Source organism: Nuphar pumila, chromosome 3, assembly GCF_984573655.1.
Source record: "Nuphar pumila chromosome 3, dmNupPumi1.hap1.1, whole genome shotgun sequence".
Taxonomy (NCBI): Eukaryota; Viridiplantae; Streptophyta; class Magnoliopsida; order Nymphaeales; family Nymphaeaceae; genus Nuphar; species Nuphar pumila.
The window spans coordinates 570,926-593,828 of record NC_143251.1 but is presented as its reverse complement, the minus strand read 5'-3'; the positions used below and the strand labels follow the sequence as shown (position 1 = coordinate 593,828).

General features: G+C 38.7%; 1 protein-coding gene across 6 annotated transcripts in view; it reads right to left on the bottom strand.

Moving 5' to 3' along the window:
• LOC149841559 (uncharacterized) overlaps positions 1 to 22,903 on the bottom strand; it is an 81,842-nt gene that overhangs the window by 41,204 nt on the left and 17,735 nt on the right. The window contains exon 1 of one of the 6 annotated variants that reach the window (XM_089998544.1): positions 18,848 to 19,004. The exons of 1 other annotated variant lie outside the window; for it this stretch is intronic. Coding sequence is in view for 1 of the 5 variants with exons in the window: in XM_089998535.1 (XP_089854661.1) it covers positions 17,989 to 17,993 (5 nt within the window). In the remaining 4 variants the exon portion in view is untranslated. Of the gene's footprint in view, positions 1 to 17,988; positions 18,006 to 18,190; positions 18,209 to 18,788; positions 18,811 to 18,843; positions 19,005 to 22,903 lie in introns of those variants that run through there. 4 more of the 6 variants (XM_089998536.1, XM_089998543.1, XM_089998541.1 and 1 more) reach the window with 4 other exon arrangements.

Here is a 22,903-nt window from a genome sequence, read left to right as displayed (position 1 = left end):
TTGTGGATGATTTTTCACGGTATTGTTGGATATATTTTCTCAAACATAAGCATGAAGTTTTTTCATGTCTTAAATCATATCATATGATGATCAAAAATCAATTTAATAGTAATTTAAAGATATTTAGGACCGATTCCGCAGGTGAATATCTCTCTAATGAGTTTAAGAAATATCTTGAAGATTGTGGCATTGTCCATCAAAGATCGTGTCCTAAGACCCCACAACAAAATGGTTTGGCCGAAAGAAAGCATAGGCATATCATTGAAACCACTAGAACCCTTCTTATTTCACAAAGTATTCCAAAAAAAAATTGGGCCGAGGCAGCTCTTGCTTCCGTTTATCTCATTAACCGTCTTCCATCCAAAAATTTAGACAAAATTTCTCCTTTTGAGATTCTATATGAAAAAGAACATGATTACAATAGATTGAGAGTTTTTGGTTGTAAGTGCTTTGTTCTTACAAATAAAAATGATAAACTCTCACCAAAAGTCATTCCTTGTGCTTTTCTTGGCTATTCCGAATCCCAAAAAGGATTTCGATGTTATGACACTAGGAATGATAAATTATATGTCTCAAGGAATGTAACTTTTTTGGAAATGATAATGGTTTTGAAAAGAATAAATCTCATTTAGAAAATGCCGACTATTCCTTTCTTTTTGACATATTATCTAAGGATAATGATACCTCTAGTGATGATGAATCAACATATAACAGTGACAATGAAGTGGTTGTAATCAACAATAATTCTAACCCTTCTACCTCTCAAGAAGAAAGTGTATCTAGAGACGCTATCACCTATTCTCGTAGAGATAGAAGCACCTTTAGAAGTGCTATTGAGCAATATAGTGAACCTAGTGAATCTATTTTCACTTATGATTCAAATCCTAGGAGAACTGAAAGATCTAGAAGGGCTCCCTCTAGATTCGTATCCTTTGATTCTTTCTCTCCTAAATATCGGGCTTGCTTAAGTGTCATTCACTCATATTTTGAACCAAAAAATTTTGAAGAAGCTAAACGATGTATTGAATTGAGAGAAGCCATGGAGAGTGAACTCAAAGCTCTTAGGAAAGCCAACACGTGGAAATTTCAAACGCTTCCCAGTGGAAAGAAAACTATAGGATGCCGATGGGTGTTCAAAGTCAAGACCAAGAGTGTTGGTTCTCTTGAAAGGTATAAAGCTCGTCTTGTAGCAAAAGGGTGTAGTCAAGAATACGGAATTGACTATGAAGAGACATTTGCTTCAGTAGCTCGTATGGTTACTGTCAGATAGAAAATGAAATATTTACCAAATGGATGTCAAAAATGCATTTTTGAATGAAGATCTTAATGAAGAAGTTTACATGGATGCTCCACCTGGTATGGAAATCCTTAAAAATAAAGTTTTTCGTCTTCGTAAAGCTCTTTATGGCTTGAAACAAGCTCCCAAAGCTTGGCACGATAGGTTTAACAATGTGATGACTGAAAATGGATTTTCTTCATGTTATACTGATACTGCATTATTTGTTAAGAAATCTGATGCAAGAATTGTTATATTATTGTTATATGTTGATGACACGTTGATAACAGGAGATGATGCTAAAGGAATCAAAAGTACTAAATCTATTTTGACTTCGAAATTTAATATGTCAGACTTAGGTTTTTTGACATATTTTTGGGGTATTGAAGTTGCTTATTCTCACAGAGATTTTTTGTCTCAAACTAAACTTGCTTGTGAGATTCTTGACAGATTTGGAATCACAGATGATAAGGTCTGTGAAACTCCTGAAATAGTGGGTTCGAAGATGAAGATTGATGATGGCATTGTTCTAAAAGATCCCACATTTTACAGGCAATTGGTTGGATCCCTAACATATCTCAGCATTACTAGGCCTGATATTTCTCATGCAGTACATGTTGCCAGTCAATTTCAACATGCATCTACCATTGTTCACCTGAGCGTCATCATTCGCATCATCGGATACATAAAGGGTACAGTAAACAAGAGAGTATTTCTATCTTCCTCTTCTGAATTAAGTTTAATTGCTTATACTGACTCTGATTAGGGAGGTGACCCAAATAACCGTCACTCCACCACTGGGTTTTGTATTTTTCTAGATGAGTCATTAATTTCTTGGAGATGCAAGAAGCAGCAGAAAGTATCGTTGTCATCCACCGAAGCTGAGTATAGAGTCATGGCATCTACCACCATGGAAATAGTTTGGATTCGCAGCTTGTTGAAGGATATGAATGTTCAAGTTCAAGGGCCCACCAAACTATGTTGTGATAATAAGAGTGCAATCTACATTGCCAAAAATCACACATTTCATGAGCGCATGAAACATATCGAGATGGACAGCCACTATGCTCGTGAAGAATATTCAAGAAGAACCATTGACCTTCCTTATGTTACATCAAAATATCAACTGACAGACTTCTTCACCAAGGCGTTGTGCTCTCCAAGATTTAACTTCCTTCTTGTCAAACTTTCGGTTGTGACACCCTAAGTTTGAGGGGGGTATTAAAAGATGGTGTATTTTGTATATATATATATATAGAGAGAGAGAGAGAAAAAAAAAAAGATACATATACATATATTTATCTCATATATATATAAATATATATTTCAAACTCGATAAGGGTATTTATGTAAATTCATATGGTTTTACGCATATTCTCATTTGAGAATATGTTATAATTTATTTGCTTTTTTATTTCTTCTTTTTCTTCTTTTTGGTTCTTACTTTTTTGTCTTTTCTTTTTTGTCCTTTTTGATAAGATGTAACATGGGGGGCCCCAATACACACATTGCAGCTCCGTATTAGAGCCCCCCCATGACTCCATGTACTTATAAATAGGGGTGAACCCCCTTTAGGATTCTAATTCTTTTGTAAAGCCCCTCTTGGGATCTCATATATTCAAGTTCATACTTTTTCATGCTTTTGTGCATGTGTATTTGTGCCTTTGTGCACTTGTGAGTGTTCTCCTTTGTGCCTTTGTGCACTCGTTGTTTTTCATGTATTGTGTTGCTACACAAGGTCACTTTTTATAGAGATTTTCACAATAAAGAGGTTCTTCTAACGAAGGAAGAGAAGAGTAAGGCGTTAGTCACTTATGAAAAGAAATGGAAAGAGTGGAGGATAGGGCATTGAAAAATTATGGCATGGCTCATCAATAGCGTAGACATTAAAAAATGCTCTAGTATAGCTAAGTTTGAGCATGGCGATAAGGCTTGGGAATACCTCAAAAACATGTATTCCCTTAAATATATTTCACATGTGTGCAATTTACAAGACAAAGTTCGGACAATGACTCAAAAAGATAACTATTTGAGAATATTACAATGAATTGTCCGAACTTTGGGAAGAGTTGGCTCTTCTTGAGCCCAAATGGCATTGTGCCGAAGATATCGAGCTTCGCCAAATGCAACTCGATATGGAACATTTCTATCAACTTGTGAATGGTCTAAGACCTGAGTTTGAATCCACCAAATCGGCCTTTTTACTTTGTGAAAAAATTACTTCTATTGTTAATACTATAGAAGAGCTTACTATGGAGGAAAATAGACTTAGAAAAAGTACTCCAAAAGTTGATGATGACTCAGTTTTAGTTGTGTCTAGACCGAGGAATCATACTCGTACTTACAAGCCGTCTTATTTTGGAAGGCAAAACGGTGACTTTGATAAAAGAAAAGTCATTTGTCATCATTGTCATGAACCGGGGCACTATAGGCCTCAATGTCCAAAGTTAAAAAGAAGAGAAGAAAAAAGAGTTGCATCTGTTGAATCCGAGTCAAAAGATCAAGATGCACCTGTATCTATGGCTCAACTGATGAAAATCCTTCAACCCATGGTTGCCAGTTGAGGAAGCGGGAGCGGGAAGCGATACGGGAAGCGGGAGCGGGAGCGGGAAGCGAGGCACTTTCAAAATTTTAGGAAGCGGGGAAGCGTGGGACCACTTAGGAGCGATTCGGGAAGCGTCTCGGAAGCGACCCAGGAAGTGTCTCGGAAGCGAGGGGGAAGCGAAAAAAAATAAAAATAAAAAATAAAAAATACAAAAAATTTGAAAAAACAGGGGAAGCGTGGGGGAAGCGTGGGGGAAGCGAGGGGGAAGCGTGGGGGAAGCGTTGGGGAAGCGTGGGGGAAGCGCGCTTCCCATTAAAGGGAAGCGCGTCCCCCATTAAAGGGAAACGCGTCCCCCATTAAAGGGAAGCGCGCTTCCCAAAAAAGGGGGACGCTTCCCCCCACGCTTCGGAAGCGCGACGTTTCGCGCTTCCGAAGCGCGCTTCCCCTTTTAGCTAGGCGCTTCCGGTAACTCTGCTTCAACCTCTTCTCAAAGGGGTACCCTCCTCAACTGAAGCCTCAACTGGAGCGGCAGTTGCATCTTTCTTCGGTCCAGGTAACTTTCCTTGGCTTTTAGATTTTGGTGCTTCTTTTCGCATGACCCCAAATGTTAATAGTCTATCCGAATGTCTTAAAAATAACTCAAGTGTGTCAAAGGTTTTTACAGCCGATGGCACATCTCTTGAAGTAAAAGGAATATGATGTTTTGAAAATCTTCAAAAAAAAAAAAAAAAATTATCCCAGAAGTTAGATATATCCCTAAACTTGATTTGAATCTCTTATCTGTCTCGCAAATATCTGACTATAGATGTAATATCTCATTTTCTTCTCATGGTTGTTGGGTATAAGATCGTCGGTCAGGGAAGCTAATTGGGGAAGGCCATAAAGAAGGAGGACTCTATTACATGGACTTTTTGGAATTACCCAAAAATGCATTTTGTTATAATGTTCAGAAATTAGAATTGGATTTATGGCACAAAATGCTTGGCCATCCTCATATGTCTAAAATTCAATATTTTCCAAGTTTGGAAAAATTTTGTAATTCTGAAATTTTTTCTTGTAAAGACTGTATTCTTGGCAAAATGAAAAGGTTACCATTTCTTAGTAGAACTTTTGTTTCTTCACGACCACTTGAGTTAATACATTCGGATGTTTGGGCCCCGCACCAGTTATTTTCAAAGGTGGGTTATACATATTATGTCATTTTTGTTGATGACTTTTCTAGACATACTTGGATTTATTTTTTTAAACATAAATCTGAAGTCTTTGCTAACTTCCAAATATTTCATAAAATGGTTAAAAATAAGTTTCAAAATGATATTTTTGTTTTTCGCATTGATTCAGGGGGAGAATTTATGTCAAAAGAATTCAAATATTATCTCAATTTACATGGTATTACGCATCAAAGATCATGTCCACACACTCCACAGCAGAATGGCCTAGTTGAACGCAAACATCGGCACATTATGGAAACTACTAAGACCTTGCTAATTGCAAATCAGGATCCAAAAAGTTTTGGGGCTGAAGTGGTCCTAACTGCCACCTACCTCATCAATAGGATGTCATCTTCCTCATTAAAAAATACAACTCCAACAGAAAAACTTGCTAATTTAACTCCAGATTATTCTAGATTAAGAGTCTTTGGATGCAAATGATTTGTTTTCACCAACCAAAATGACAAACTCTTTCCTCGTGCAATCTCATGTGCCCTTTTAGGATATGCTGATAATAAAAAAGGCAAGAGGTGTTTTGATTTTCAAAATGACAAATTATGTGTCAAGAAATGTATCCTTTTTGGAAAAACAAAGCTTCTTTGAATTTGAAAAATCCAAGGATGTCACTGAATACTCGTTTTTAATTGATCCAACTTCAAAATCCAATGAATGTGATGTTGGATGTGACCTTGACAATGATCAAAGTCCTATTGTTATTGAAAATGATGATAATGAAGAGCAAATCCATAGGGATGTTAGTCTACAATATTCAAGACGTAGAGAGTAAAATCTTCCATGCGCATTACAAAAATACTCCGAAGTTCCACCCAGAAGAAAGTCTAGAATCTCTAGACCTCCTGAAAAAATTGTCTGACGAATCTTTTTTACCCATATATAGGGCAGCCATTACATTAATACAATCATATGTTGAACCATCATCCTATTCTCAAGCCAAAAATCATATAGAATGGATAGAAGCCATGAAAATAGAATTGGATGCACTAGAAAAGGCCAACACTTAGATGATCCAAGATATCCCTTCAGGTAAAAAACTTATAGGTTGTAGGTGGGTATACAAAGTCAAAACCAAAAGTGATGGGACCTTGGAAAGGTATAAGGCTCGTTTAGTGGCAAAAGGATATGCCCAAGAGTATGACATCGATTATAAAGAAACATTTGCTCATGTGGCTCGTATGATCACATTTAGAACTTTAATAGCCTTGGCCTCCATTAGAACATGGCATATCTTTCAATTGGATGTCAAAAATGTTTTTCTGAATGGGAATCTCGTTGAAGAAGTATACATGGAAGCCCCACTTGGTATTAGTATCCCTTAGGGTAAAGCGCTTCGTCTAGAAAAAGCTCTTTATGGTCTTAAACAGGCTCCAAAAACCTGGTATGACCGATTTAGTCATGTTATGCTTGATATTGGTTTTCAACCTTGTTTAAATGACACTGCTTTGATTGTTAAGAAATCTGATGCAGGCATCTTTATTCTTCTTCTCTATATGGATGATATGATCATCACCGCAGGCGACAAACAGGGAGTTGCAAATATCAAATCTCTTCTTAAAACTCACTTTGAAATGACTGACTTAGGTTTATTAAGATATTTTTTAGGCATTGAAGTTGTTTATTCCCCTCGGGGGTATTTGATATCTCAATCTAAATTTGCTCTTGATATTGTTTCCAGGTCTAGAATTACAGATGATAAGAAAATGGATACTCCAGAAGTTGTCAATGTTAAAATGAAAATTGATGATGGAGAACTTCTTGATGATCCTACTCCTTACAGACAGCTTATTGGAGATCTTTCTTATCTTTCCATTACTAGTCCAGATATAGCTCATGCGGTTCATACAGCCAGTCAGTTTCAGCATGCTCCCACCTCTATGCATATGAGAGCAGTTTTGCATATTATTAAATACTTAAAATCCTCTCTTTCATGAGGACTCTTCTTGCCTGCTTCATCTTCATTAAATTTAATTGCTTATACTGATGCTGACTGGGGAGGTGATCCCAATAATAGGCACTCAACTACTGGTTTTTGTGTGTTCCTAGGTGAAGCCTTAATTTTGTAGAGGTGCAAGAAGCAGCAGAAGGTCTCTCTTTCATCCACCGAAGCTGAATACAGAGCCATGGCAACTACCACTATGGAGGTTGTTTGGCTTAGACGATTGCTAGCATATATGGGAGTTGAAGCAACACAAGCTTCAAAGATGTACTGTGACAACAAAAGTGCAATCTACATTGCAAGCAACCGGACATTCCATGAGCGCACTAAACACATTGAGATGGACTGTCATTATGTCAGAGAGGAATACTTACAAGGAACCATTGATCTACCATATGTTACATCAAAATATCAATTAGCAGACTTTTTCACGAAGCCTCTCGTTGCTCCCAGATTTCACTTCCTTTTAGACAAACTTTCGTTCATTGTATCGTAAGTTTGAGGGAGAGTGTTAAAATGTAAACTGTAATACATATATATTATTTAATATTATTAATATATTTTTTCTTTTATTATTTTATTTTTCTATTTTCCTTTATTTTCTTTTTTAGCATCTAGATCAATAGGAACTAGATAGTTGATCCAGTCAAGTTCTTGTTGGAACTTGATTGTGCAAATGTAGGACTCTAGTCCAACAACTATAATAAGAGTCGTTGGACTAGAGTCCAACGTCTCTTTTGGAGAGCTCAAAATGAGCTCTCCTCTCTCTTCCACTTTTTTGTATATATAGGGGTGAACCCCTTCAATGTAAATTACAATGCTTCTTAAGCATTTTGTGCATGAATAAAGTATTATTTATTTTTTAAGTGTTCTTCCTTTTATACCCTTTCAAGGTTCATGCTTGTAGTGTCTTCAATAGACACTTGTTTGTGAGTTATTCGTGCATTTGTTGAAGACCACCATTTCATTACAATATATGCATCATATATATGTATATATATCTATGTCACATGGGTGCGGGTGCGGGTGCGGGTGCGGCGCAATTTGAAAAATTTTGGACACGGGGACTCAGCTATATATATTTATATATATTTTTAAAAAAAGTGCATAGTTTGTGACTGTGCACACAACACAGTCCATGACTCTGCACTGTGACTGTGCACACAACACAGTTATATATATATATATAACAATTTTTTTTAGTTTTTTGCCCTTAAAATAGACGAATATAGACTCGGTCAACGTTGACCGAGTCCAAAACGTGGATGGACTCAGTCCTGATGCATTGACTGAGTCTGACTCTTCGTTGACCGTGTCTGCCCCGTGTCCGAAGCTGCACCCGTGTCGGGGCGTGTCGACGCGGGTGCGTCGACCCCCTAGCCGAGTCCATGTGACATAGATATATATTTAACACACCAAACCAAAACCAAAGAAATAAGTAAAATCCCTCACATGTGTGACATGATTGCTAATGTAATTGTCAGTGCTATCAACTGATTGGTCTGTGCCATGACCACCAGGCACCATGAGGCATCCACACTTAGTATAGGTCTAGGACAATCTAAGTTTGCCTATGCAAAATCCAAGAAGATTCCTGGTTAAACCTATTGCTTAAGCCAGATCCAGCTCCAAGCAAGTCTGTCCAAATCTAAGAAGATACCTGATCAAAGCTGGTGAGTGAGCCAAGTGTCTGATGATCCAGGACAACTAGAATAAATCATCAGATGATTCCCCCAGCGTTGAGTAGTGTTATCTCAACAACCGAATTGGGAGGGAGGCTGCATTGTAGATCCTACAACTCAAAGAACACTAAAGTTGGCAAGACCCCAGTATATAGCAGTTCAGTACGTAATCCATGAGGATCCTCTGTCCCGTTCCATAGGATAGCCCTAAAACTTAACTTCTATCTGAACACTACTTTCTTAGACATTAGATAAATAGATAGGTAATGAAGGTAAAGGCAACTAGCTAGTTAATACTTGGATAACCTGTGCCACGAGCTATAGCCTATAGGCATCTACAACTTCCATGTTTACCTAGCATCACAATGACTTTATCTATCTATATTCTCATGTTTCTGCTTTGCTTTCAAATAATATATGAAAAATAACCCACCAAGCATAGGAGTTGGATGCCATTGCAAAAAGCAACAGACTAATCCAAAATCCAAATACATCATGCAAATCATTTATTGACAGCAGATGCTTCTGAAAAGATTATCACGAATGGGTTATCACGACTGGGTCTGGATCTCAGGATCCAGACCCAATCTGTTTTTAAGTTGTATTTAAACACATGCTCATTAATGGCATGTTGTAAATTCTATACTTTGTGTAAAGGGTGTTTTTGTACCCTAATAAAATGTAGGTGTGTATATCTAATACAGAATACAGCAGACCCTAAGTGTGTGGGGTTTTTCTGCAGCCATCGATATCTCTCTCCCTATCTGCTTCTCTTTCTTCTATGCTGAAGGTGGGATACCATTTCTAACATGGTATCAGAGCAACAGATCCCTTGAAGATCGTGTCCAGCCTCCTTGCTATTCTCTAAGGTATTTTCCTCTTGATTTTCTTCACTTCTTCCCTTCTTCTCAATCCAACGATTTCTTCCTATCATGTTTCTTTCCTCTTTCTCTATTCCTCTCTTCATACAGCACATTCTTTTCTGATCCATAATTTTTTTTTATTTACCGCAAATCTGAATTCATGTTTGCGTGATTTCAAAGATTGAAATCACGTCAAACCCGTCCCTTATCTTTCGTCATAATTAAGGTCAGAACTGAATCTGATCCGTCTACTTTTGTGCGTTCGTTGTAGTTCCTTAATTGATTAAGATCATTCTGCCTACCTCTCAACTTTGGAATTTCCCCTTTTAGAAAGAAAATACGATTAGATAAAACACGTTATTTTCATATTACCGTGCCTTCTTGCTGATTGATCCATATTTCTTTTAGAACAGTTTTTTTTCTTTCTCACTGCATATTTTGTTTTCTGTCTCGGGTCTGCAGGTCAAAAAAAAACAGTCGAGTTTCGAGTTTACTTTGTTTGCTCTAAAAGTGATTTTTCTTTCCAGTCTCTTAATCCTTCTTGTTTTTCACCCATTGACTATGGACTCATTCCCTTATTCGCACTCTGGTCTATCTTCCAACTTTCTCAGTCAGCTTGTGTCTGAGAAACTGAACAATTTCAACTTTTTAACCTAGAAGAGACAAATCATCCCATTCATAAGGAGTCAGGATCTTTCTGGACATCTGAATGGCTCTGTTCCTGTCCCTCCAATGTTCTTATCACAAGAAGGCAAGAATGGAGAGGGTGAAACTTCAATTACATTTGTTAAAAATCCAGAGTATGTATCCTGGATGAAGCAAGATCAGGCTTTGGTCGCCTACATCACTTTCACTTTGTCACAGGAGGTACTTGTGGCAATCTCAGATGACTGCTCAGCTATGCAGTTATGGCATCGTCTTGTTCAGACATATTCTCAAGTTTCTCAGGCCAGAATTTTATTTTTAAAGAAAGAGTTTCAAATGTTAAGAAAGGACTACATGACGGTCATGAAGTACTTAAACAAAATGAAGACTATCACAGATCAGTTGGCCATCGTGGGTTACGCGGTCAGTGACAAAGATATGGTGCAACAGACCTTAAGCGGGCTGAGACCCGATTATCACATGATGGTTACTTCCTTTCTGTGTTTGTCAGACTTACCTACTTTTGAAGATCTACGTGCTAAGCTCTTACAATATGAGATGACCTTGAAGGGATTCTCCGAAGGTATTCATAATCCCATTGGAGCACATGAAGTCCTTGCCACAGGTGTTACATATGGTCGAGGACGTGGCAGGTGGGAATCTCAGGAAATAACCCGCAAAATCGAGGGAAACAATTGGAGACAAGAAAGGGAACAGATACGTTGAAGAATACTGGGGAAGTCAAGCAACTGTTGTTATCTGCCTTGGCTGAATTGAACATCAAACAGAATGATCACGGTACTTGGTATGTTGATTTTGGTGCAGCCACCCATGTTACTACTGGTGATGCTGGTAAGCTCCTAAATCTTGCTACTTATGTTGGTAGAAATAGTATTGTCACTGGAGATGGGTCTCATCACCATATTTCACACATTGAAAATTCTGTAATTCCTATGTTCAACTCTTCTCTTGCTCTTTCAAATGTCATTCATGCTCCTAATATCAAGAAAAATATTGTTTCAGTCTCTAAACTTGTCGATGACATTAATGCTTCAGTCGAGTTTATCCCCTTTTTTGTTCATGTTAAGGACCTTTACACGAGGGAAACGTTCGCTGAAGGAAAACGGCAAGAGAATATGTACGTGTTCCAAGAGAATCCTTCCTCTCATGTTCAACTTGTTGATTCCATCTTGAAGCTCACTTCATCATCATCAGCTTCTCCTGAGAGTGTTTTTAATCTTTCTGAATGTATTGAGCCGAATCTTTGGCATGGTCGTCTGGGTCATTGTAGTAGTCGTTTTATTAATAAGCTTGTTTCAAGCAGTCTTATTCCCAAGTCAAGTTTGAATTTAAATGTCAATAAAAAATGTTTCAGTTGTCTTCAGTGTAAGAGTCATGTTCTTCCATTTCATTCCATTAATAAAAGAGCTTCAAGACCATTTGAAATTATATGTTCTGATGTTTGGGGTCCTGCTCCAGTTCCTTTCACGTCTGGCACTAGATATTATCTCATTTTTTTATAGCTATTCTCGATATACATGGATTTTCTTCATGAAAAGTAAATTTGAAACCTTCAAATTGTTTCAGAATTTTCATACCTTTGTTCAAAATAAATTCTCTGAGAATATTACGTGTTTCCAATGTGATGGAGGTGGTGAGTTCTCTTCAAATGACTTTATTAATTTCCTTCAGCCAAATGGAATAAGTAGGCAGGTGTCTTGCCCTCATACACCTCAACAAAATGGGATTGCTGAACGGAAGCATCGCCATATTGTTGAAAGTGCAATGAGCATGATGCATGATAGTAATCTTTCAGTTACCTTGTGGGCAGAGGCCTTTCATACAGCAGTCTATGTCATAAATCAATTGCCCATGAATATCTTGGAAAACAAATCACCCTATTTTTCTTTGCATTGTGTGCATCCAAATTATCACGATTTGCGTGTATTTGGGTGTGTATGTTATGTTCATGTTGACAGTTGAATGCAACACAAGTTTCAGGATAAAGCCTTACAGTGCAGATTTGTGGGATATGCTGATGATTACAAAGGATATAGATGCTATGATCCCGTGAGCAAACACATCAAGATATCCAGAAATGTTGTGTTTGATGAATCCAATTTTGGTCATAATGTAGTCACTCCTGAAATTGAAACTTACCACCCTTGGCTCAACTCAGATCTCTTTTCTAGTACTGATGGTGTTTGCTCTACAGACTGTAATCGAAGAGATAAGGCAAACGTGTCTATTGTTGTGCAAAGAACTCAGGAAAGTGTGATCTCTGAATCATCATTGGCTCCCGAAAGGTATAAAGGCATTGTTTACTCTCGACATGAGAAGGAGATCTTCCCCAACCCTAATCAGGAGTTGAATTCTCCTTCTGCTTCCATTCAATCACCTGTACGCAGAAGGTCTACCCGGACTCGGCATCCTATTGATAGGTGGGTTAGTTATGAGAATTTCACAATGGATTTTCAACTTTTCTTAACCGCCTTGGGCAAAGAAGATCAACCCACCACGTTTTATCAAGCAATAAATTCTAAAAGATGGATTGAAGCTATGAACGAAGAAATGGAGGCTCTTCATGAGTGTGGCACTTGGGATATAGTTCACAGACCACACAATCGAAATGTGGTTGGTTCAAAGTGGGTGTATAAGATAAAGTATAAGTCGGATGGTACTATCGAGTGATACAAGGCTCGACTGGTTGCCAAAGGCTTCACACAAGAGCCAGGAGAAGACTATGATGAGACCTTCAGTCCAGTCGTGAAAATGGGTACTATCCGCATTATATTGACATTGGCTATTGAGCACCAATGGACTCTTAGTCAACTGGATGTAAAAAATGTCTTTCTCCATGAAACTCTGAAGGAGGAAGTATATATGGAGAAACCCATTGGGTATGCTGAAGGGAACTCCAAAGAATACGTGTGCAAATTAAAGAGAGCTATATATGGTTTGAAACAGGCATCTCGATCTTGGTTTGATAGTTTCTCTCTTGAAGTAGAAAAATATGGTTTTAGTCGGTCTCTTCTTGACCATTCTCTTTTCATATTCAAATGTGCAAATATAGTTACCCTGTTATTGATATATGTTGATGACATTATCATTACAGATAACTCTAATGAACATATTGAACAGGTCAAAGAACTTTTGAACCACAGATTTAAGATGAAAGATCTTGGTAAACTGCGATATTTTCTTAGAGTAGAAGTTGATAGGACTCCTGAAGGTATGACACTTACTCAACATAAGTATATTGTTGATGTTCTTAGCAAGGCAGGTATGACAGACTGCAAGCCCCTAAGCACACCCAGTGTACTTCATCAGAAACTAAGTTCTCAAGATGGAGATTTGTACGAGGACCCTACAGGATATCGCAGGGTAGTCGGAATGCTTCAGTATCTTACCTTCACTCGACCTGACATTGTCTATTCGGTCAATTAGGTATCCCAGTTCATGCATGAACCACATATTGGACATATGGAAGCTGTTAAACGCATTCTTCGATATTTGAAGAAAACTATTGGCGATGGTCTTCTATACAGAAAGAGTATGCATGACCATCATATGCATGAACTTCTTACTTACACAGATGCAGATTGGGCAGGAGATCCAGATGAGCGTAGATCAGTCTCAGGATACTGTGTTTTCATTGGCCTAAATCTTGTCTCCTGGAGCAGTAGAAAACAAAAGGTCATTGCCAGGTCGGCACAGAAGCTGAATACAGATCAATGGCTGCTGCTACAGCCGAAGTGACTTGGATCAGACACCTGTTGACAGAAGTAGGAGAATCGATTTCTAAAAGCATTCTCTTGTGTGACAATCAAAGTGCTATCAACATGTCATTCAATCCCATCTATCACAGTCGTTCCAAGCATATTGAAATTGATCAGCATTTTGTAAGACAGAAGGTCGAAGAGAAGGAAATTGAACCAAAATACGTTCGGACTGCCGATCAAGTTGTTGACTTGTTTACAAAAGGACTTATCAAAGACAGATTTTGGATGTTAAAAGGCAAGTTGTTCATGGTTCAAAACCATGTCCAACTTGAGGGAGGGTGAAAAGATTATCACGACTGGGTCTGGATCTCAAGATCCAGACCCAATCTGTTTTAAGTTGTATTTAAACACATGTTCATTAATGGCATGTTGTAAATTTTATACTTTGTGTAAAGGGTGTTTTTGTACCCTAATAAAATGTACATGTATATATCTAATACAGAATACAGCAGACCCTAAGTGTGTGGGGTTTTTCTGCAGCCATCGATATCTCTCTCCCTCTCTGCTTCTCTTTCTTCTATGTTGAAGGTGGGATACCATTTCTAACAGCTTCCACACTTTTTTCCTTGCTCAACCACTTTCTTGTCAATAACTACAACAGTAAGGGAGCCCTGACCACCAGTTGTACCCATTCCTCCTTTCTTTTTGTCACTCTTCAATCATGTCTCCAAGATCATTCCATCTTGAATGAATATCAGCATGTGAGATTTTCCTGGTTGAAAAAAAATATCAAGATCGTTTCTTGCCAAGTCACCACAATGACGGGTCAGTTGTGTTAACCATAAAGTCCCATGGTTCCCTTGAAGACCTGAAATGCAAACAAAGTTACAAGACCCTTCCTAGAAGCCTTCAACAAAGAAGTTGTTTTCAGCACGCTAAAGGTAAAGGCTGTGGTGCCAGGAGGGGAACATCCCAGGAAAAAGAATTCAAGGAGGAGTCTCATCTACCACAATAAACTATATGCATTGTGTGCATGAGCTTGGGAGAGAGAGGGAAACAATTAACACTAGCGTGAGAGTGCACATTGAAAGCCTTTGAGGTACACCATGAAACCATTCATTGCACAACCCATTTCGAGATTATTAGATCAAGAGGTGATCACAGATACTGGTTGATCAAATGCATGTAAAGATGCTTCTTTTCTAATTTTATTTATAAATGAGAAAGTGAAACAATTAACACTAATTTTATTCTAGTATTTCTAGCAGCTAACCATTTTATGATGACATCCAATGTTGGATTGGTTAGAACTGAGAAGTGAAGAGGTGGCACCATATCACATCAATGACACTGTCTGTTTCCAGCTAACGTGCTGTTGAGGATGTACTGGTCAATACAATGGACTTTGCTTGATCAACTAGGTCCAAAGTTGACCCAATGGTATATGTATGTAAAAAGACAACCACCAGGGATAGGTTAAGCCATTGATAGAGTAAGTATCACCCTCCAAGATAGTGCCAACCTCCTGGATTTTGGCATTGTCATGACCAGAAACTGGAAGAGCATATCTGCTGCTGCACAAAACTGTGTGTAGAATGCCCTTATACATGGATAGATAGATTCAATTCCATAGCAGAAGAGGAGATCAAAATCCTTTTTTGTAATCATTCTCAGAAAAAGCTTGATTTGCCACAACAATATACACATGCATGCACAAACACAGAAAGAATATCTTGATCAAGGAAGACATGAACTACAATGTCGATTGAAAAAGGATTGGAAGAATGAACAAGTAAATGTCATAACCAATTAAAAATTTGGGAATGGTGCAAGTCAGTTCCCCAAATCTTGCTTTGATCTAGTTGCTCAACCCTAACTTCTACCTTGGGAGAGAGGCCATTCTTCTCTCAAGTTGTGTGACTTGTGACTGACATTGAACTTTTCATCATCCATTAATTGGAGATTGATGCTGACTACTGAGAAAACAGGCGAGCATGTACAAAACAAAATAGTCGCATTTACTCTAGAGGAGAATCCAGAAAGCCAGATTAGCATTGTTAAAAGCTTTCTGAAGACCTTCAAGCACAAGCAGGAAGACAAAAGCCTTATGAAGCCCTTCAAGCACAATATTGGTTCCCCCTACTTGTGCATTATTAAGTCAATAATCTTGGTATAACTATCTGGATCAAAGAATCCTTAAGTTCAACATAATGGGATTCAAAAAAGATGTCCGACATCAATACATTCAATCCATCCTAGACAGCATGTGGAGAATTTTATACACACCATGCAAGATCTGCAGAAAATGTATATCATAATGATCAATCAGTGAGATTTTGTTGAGCTCCCTCAGTAGATCATGACCAACAAATCCCAAGAGTAGTAGTAGATAGCCTTCCTTGAATTGATCACTGAAAGAGCGAATAGAAACCATCTGGGTCATGTGCTTCCACATATTAACCCTTGTGTGTAAATCAGCATGACAGCCACTAAGGTCCAATCTCCTTTTTATGAAGATGAAGATCTATGATTAGGGTAATAACAAAAACAGTTCCTAGTTCATGGGAGGGAAAGGTTGGTGCCGACATGTTAGGCCCTGCAAAACCAACCCACACACAATAAGCCTGCCTTGAGACCATCATTGGCTGAAATAGCATAGGCCAACCTATATGTAAAGAGATTACGCAAGCATAATTTTGCAAGGGACACATGATGAACTAATGTCAAGATGTTTTTATTTAACAGTTTTAAGATCATGAAACATTTTTAATATGCTAAAGGAAAACATCAGAACTTGGATACAACAATTGATTCTTGGTTCATAAAGAACTTTATCCTGTTTGAATCAACCACTAGAAAGTTTTCTACATAAAATTTAAGCCATGCATCCATCCTCAACCACACATTTTTTTGCCCAATTCAGTTCCTTCAGTCTCTCAAAGTGGTGGTGCTAATCCTATATTTTCTAATGAGCTCTTGAATGCAAAATAGCATCATCCATCACTAATGACTAATCTATAAAACCACTAAGAAAGAATGGTAGTAGAAAGTTTAACAACAGTTTTCCACTCCTCATCCCCAAAGAAAAAGCAAAGAAAAGAGCACATTACTCTGCAGAGAAAGGAAAATAACAAGACTTTACCAGAAATGGGACCATTAAATTGAGCTTTCCCCAAAGCAGAGTCAACCAACTCTGAGAAAAGCCCCAATTCACCAATAAGAAACTTCAGTTCTTGATCTTTTTCTACTTTTTGGTCTCTTAACACATCATTGACAGTATTTTACAAGCCTTGGCTCTCTCCAACTCCTAGGCATGGGTGAGACCTAAAGGGCTACCTTTTGTTGAGATGCAATGCCCCAGAGCAACCTATGCTAAGCGGAGGTTCTCTACAAAACCTTGTCTACCTTTTTGTTAAGATGTACTGATCCAGCCTTCTTGATTGTGCCAACAACTACAGAGCAGAATCAAGCCACTACAGCCAGTTCTGGAGTAGGAGGTAACATCTCTGAATGCTGTGTTTGAATTTCCAGCTCCTTTAAATTGAAACTACATGCATGCACGTTCTTGTTTAATTTTGATAACTTGACTAGCATTTTGTTCCCTGATTTCGTTAACCTTAAAACATGTGTAAGACGCAGAAAATTTGTTTGCAAAATAAACAGCCACTGACATCCACATATTTTATCCAAGTTGCTGCAAGCTGAGCCCCCAAGTATTTGAACGAGGATCGTGCAGTAGGACTGCCATCCCCTACTATTCGACTAGCACCACCAAAGCTAAGCAACAGCCCTTAGCAGTACAGAAATATAAAATATATGCTACGTTCATTGATCTACATAATGAATCATATTAAGCTGGATGATTGCATGTTCATCATATGCACATGCTACCTGCAGGTTACCCGGCCCACAAAATCATGAGATAATCGCTCTGAAAGAAATGGATGGGTGGGTGGGTGGCCTATTAATGGTTCACCACATTTAATACGCAAGATGGTGGATTGATTTCCACTATCCATTGCAGTATGGTGGGGACCATCTGTTATTCTAAGGTTATACCCAAAAGAAGAACCATAAGGAGAGAACATACCGCATAAGATAAACCCACCATGCTTGTTGGAGAGTGCTTCTGGGTTGTGGCCCTAAGTCTCTAACAGAACAATAAATCCATGTTTCGTTACTGTTGATAAATAACCAATCAGAAAGAATAAATTTTACAGCGAGATAATTGTGTGTGTGTGTGTGTGTGTGTGGGGGGGGTGTGGGGGGGGGGGGGGGGGGGGGGTACACACCTTCACTTGCCTCGGTGGCTTTTATAGACAATCGGTATCATAAAAACAACTATTGTCATCTGGTTTAAGCCGAAAAATGAGTAGAGGACGACAGGGATTAGCAGATCAAGTGCCGCAAAACGGGATATAAAAAACAAAGAAAAAAGAAACTCGGCAACGGCACGAAAGAAAAGGGGGTGTTTGTTGCTTCAGATTCGAAACCGAGGAAATGCGGTGGCATCGAGAGCCCCGCCGAATCAGTCTGATCCATGAAAAGAATAGCATCGGAATTTCTGATGAGTGTTATTAAAATATATAAATAATGCAAACTAAAACTGCAGAGCAATTCACCAAATGTACAAGCAAGCACACAGAACAGAACCGTTAAATATATGAAGGCGAAATTCCACTGCGAAAATGGGCAGTGATAGATCATAAAGCGATGATTCAGAGCGACAAGAGAGGGAAAGACATTAATAAAGGTGAAACGAAACTTCGTGTCTAAGGAGCAAACTAACGCTACAAAACTTTAATATGGTAGCACGAAAACACTAAAATCACAATAGACTAAAAGAATAAGAGAGACATGAAAAAGATTTATAGAACAGAGAGAAGAAACCTCTTAAACACAAAAATGGATGAGAGAAGGGGGAAAAAAAAAGAGCAAACCGCACCAACAAAAGAAGTGAGGAATGGGTAATGTCCAGCAATCAGATGCCACAGGTTTCAGATCTTCTTCTTCTTCACTCTCTCTCTCTCTCTCCACTGGTGATGGAGAGAAAGCGAAGAATGATGCGCTACAAAACAAGTAGAACAAAAGAGATTCCCAGATGGACAAGGCGACCGATGGACCAGAGAAGGGAGTGGGGACAGGAAACAAGGCATTTCGTGCAGCCCCGTTTACTCACTGCAGATAAAAAACGTTAAAACAAAAAGTGTGGGGGTTTCTAAAACCGTCCCAACCTTATAAGCCAAGCCCAAAATCATCCCTACCTTATTGTGAGTTCCAAAATCGTCTCCGACTTTTGTGCTGTTAGGACAAATGTGTCCTTCTGTGAAGCTCCTGTGAAACTAACCATGGTCATACATTGACTATGATTAATCGGTACATGAAATGACCAGATTACCCTTGATCCAGTGCTCCCAATTTTGTTCTTGCCTCTGGCATTACTCTGGCGGCAATTTCTTGGGCAGCATGCGGCACCATGCTGCTCCCTCTTATGCAGCACGATACACCATCTCTCTCTTTCTCTCCATTTTTTATCTAGGAATATTTCAAGCTGGGTTTTGCTTTGGGCTTCATTTGTAACAGTAAATGCGGTCATCAGCTACTTTTTCTTTGTTTGTGTCTTTGGTTTTTGGATATGTACAAGATTTAATACTTAACTTCTCTATGACGTGTTCTTTTAGGGCTTAGAAACAAAAAGAAAAAAAAACAGAAAAATGCTATTTGGTTTTGGAAATTTTAGATTTTCTGTTTAAGTTAGAACAATTTGATTTGGGTTTGATTCTTGTTTCATTAGGAGACATAATGTGTTGCTAATTTGTTGGTTTATGATGTTCCTTGTTAACTTTGGAAGAAGTGATAATTTTAAGTTGTTGGTAGTTTGTTTAGGGGTTTGTGGATTGTCATGGTGGGGTTTAGTAATCCAAACAAAAATAAGGGATCAGATAAACTTTTAATCTATTTTCAGAGAGTTCTATGCTATGAGATTGTGGCAGAGGTTACCTTTAGCTTTGGGTGAGAGCTATGGTGAAAGGGACTGATTCGATGATTAGTTTTTTATGGTTTTCAAATTTGTGGAGGGGTGGTCAGCCATACGAGAAGCTATTCATTATGGTGTGGTAGTGGCACAATCATGGCGATGTTGATGGTCATGGTTGTGGAGGCCATGGTGGTGGCAGCAACTGGCAAGAAGATGGTAGTGGTTCTGAGCAGAATAGAGGGAGTGGTGAAGGTTCTCTACATGGTAACCAAGGGCAAAACTGACATTTAATGGTGATTTAACGATTCCGTCAATGCAAGAAAAGCAGTTAACCTGAGGGATGGTTTTGGCAGGGTTAAGGGAAAGTCAGAGATGATTTTGAGAATCGAAATAAGGGAGGAATGATTTTGGGTATAGCCCATGAGGCAGGGATGGTTTTGACTTTTGCTTTTGAAAAAAACCCAAACGAAAAAAGACAGTTGAGTACGATTGCGTGTGGTTTATGCCGAAGGAGAGAGAGTACTGGGTAGAGAGGGGTTTGGTTGGTTGGCGGTGATCCATTCACCTCGGCTCTCTGGGTGGTCGTTGCATCAAAGGCGGGCCCCACCATTTAGTCTTGGGCCATCGGACAGGGCTTTCTACCTTTTCCTCCAATGCTTCTTGGCCGCCTGCAACCGGGTCTCCTTCTCCTTGGGACAGATGCCCACGCGCCTTCCTTATCGACTTTTTCTCTCTCTCTCTCTCTCTCTCTCACAGGCTCCAAGCAAATGGATGGACCGAGGGCCCCCAACCCCAAGGCCAGTGGTTGGGAAGGGGCATCACTGTTCACTACCATCTGGAAACCTAATATTACTAAAAAATAATATTATTATTAAATTTTATAATGGTAATGGGCCCACTTGCTGCTGCAGCCGACGCAACCCTGAGTCACCCCCCTTCCTTTTGGCAATTGTTAATAACCTAATAGAACAGAGCAGTTACTGCACGTCACCTTGTGTTGGGACGTTCTAAGTTCGAACCCTAAAATGGTATGGTTGTTTAACAAGTAGGGGTCTGCCTAACCCCAGCTTTCTTTGTCGAAAAAAATAATTTAATAACCTTGCTCTCCCAACGCCGAGGATGACAGAGAAACGGATCAGGTCCAAGTTTCTTCTCCTCCCGCTATAACATATCAAACACGTAGGCCCTCTAGCTAGTAGGGGTGTCAATGGGTCGGTTTTACCCAGACCAAACCCTATAGGGTCCAAGTATGGTGACAAATAAGAAGACCCAATTAAGACCCAGGTCCAAACCTGAAGTTTGGATTAGTACATGGACGCGGGTATAGTTTGTGAAATTTTATACTACACCCGAGCCCGACCCGAGTTTCAATTAAGACCCACAATTTTTCAATGTAAAAATGATAAAAAATATTATTTTACTGGGTCTCGTTCATGTAGTTTTTATCAGATGTGGGTATTGTTTCTCTTGTAGTAGACCCGAATCCATACTTGATACCATACCCAAAAAATGGGTTCCACCTAGGTTCAAACCAAACCCGACCCATTGACACCCATACTAGCTAGGCCTAAACGTGCTTGACTTAAGTGGGTGGGTCAAGTTCCACATGCAACCAACCCGATCCAGTCCACCCTGATCGATAAGAGGCTCTACCTACTCTTCATCCAAACTCCAAACTCCAAACTCCAAAAACAAAGTAAAAAACCCACCACACCCAAGCTGGTGTCGTCTCAACCTGTAAACAAGGGGTGTGTAACCAGGTTGTGTGACCCAACCCAATATCCCAAATTGATATATCTTACCCAAACCGGTATTGGTGGACTCGTGTATTTGGGTTAGATCCAAAATTTAGACTCTTAATGAAAATAGGGCTGGTCTTGGATATTGTACCTGAGGGGACAGTAATCAAGTGAAACAAGGACCTTCTCATTCACACCATTTTGTATTGAAAACATGTCTGATAATATAAACTTGTTTCTTGTTTCTGATTCAAGTTAATGAGCTTCAAGGAAGTCGATTGATGTCTAAGGACATATTGAAAGTTAAGCATGTTGTTTTGATCTCGTATGAAATATTTGCATAACTAGTTGAATATTTGAATTGATGTACTGCAACATCTGAATTGGGATATATGTTTTTAATGTTATATGGTTTTTTCGAAATTTGGTATATATATGTGGCTTGTACTAGTATAATCATGTTTCGTGGAGAATAGGTGATGATTGATTTAGAAGTGCAGCGCAGTCCGAATGCAAGGCAGAAACAATGTACCAGGACTTCTACGCTTGGCTCATGATGTTTTATGAATTTTGTGAATGCTGAGTTGTATAAATATTTAAATCCTTTTTTAAATGATATTTATTTTGCTTAAATTATTCTTGTCTTATTTACATGCTTTTAAAACACTATGATTTGTGGTTGGTAATATTTGAAAAGAAAACCCTAGACCGGGATCCAAAACCCTATGGGGGGAGTTGGATCCAAGCCTATGTGGTTCACCTTATTCAAGTAACCCGCTCGAGGTTTTGAATTAGGACCATTGGGCCCCCCACCAATATAGTCGTTGGGGTTCCCAATGGTCATTAATATGACCATTGGGGCTCCCCAACGACTATATTGAGAGCTCCAATGGCCCCCTCTCATTTGCCTTTTCTTCTTCTATAAATTGAGGGGTGCTCCCCTCTTGTACGTGAGCTTGTACTCTTCTTTTTCCCTCTTAATAGTATTTCATTTGCCTTTTTGGCATTGCCTCTTAGTGGGTTTGTGGATTGTGGACATTATGTCCTTGTAATTCTTGGCTCTTTGTTAAACTCTTATAAGAGTTATCTTGTTATTTGTATTTTCGCATTATTAATTACATAGATATTACAACATAAAAAGTGGGTGAATTTTCAATTTAAAAGCAATAGTGAAAAAAAGAAAAAGTGCATAATTTTTCCTTAATTTTTAAATATAAAAGAAAACTTTTAATTTTCATGTAATTTTTAAAATGGGTTAAAATTTTGGTAGAGTTAGTAGATGTTATGTG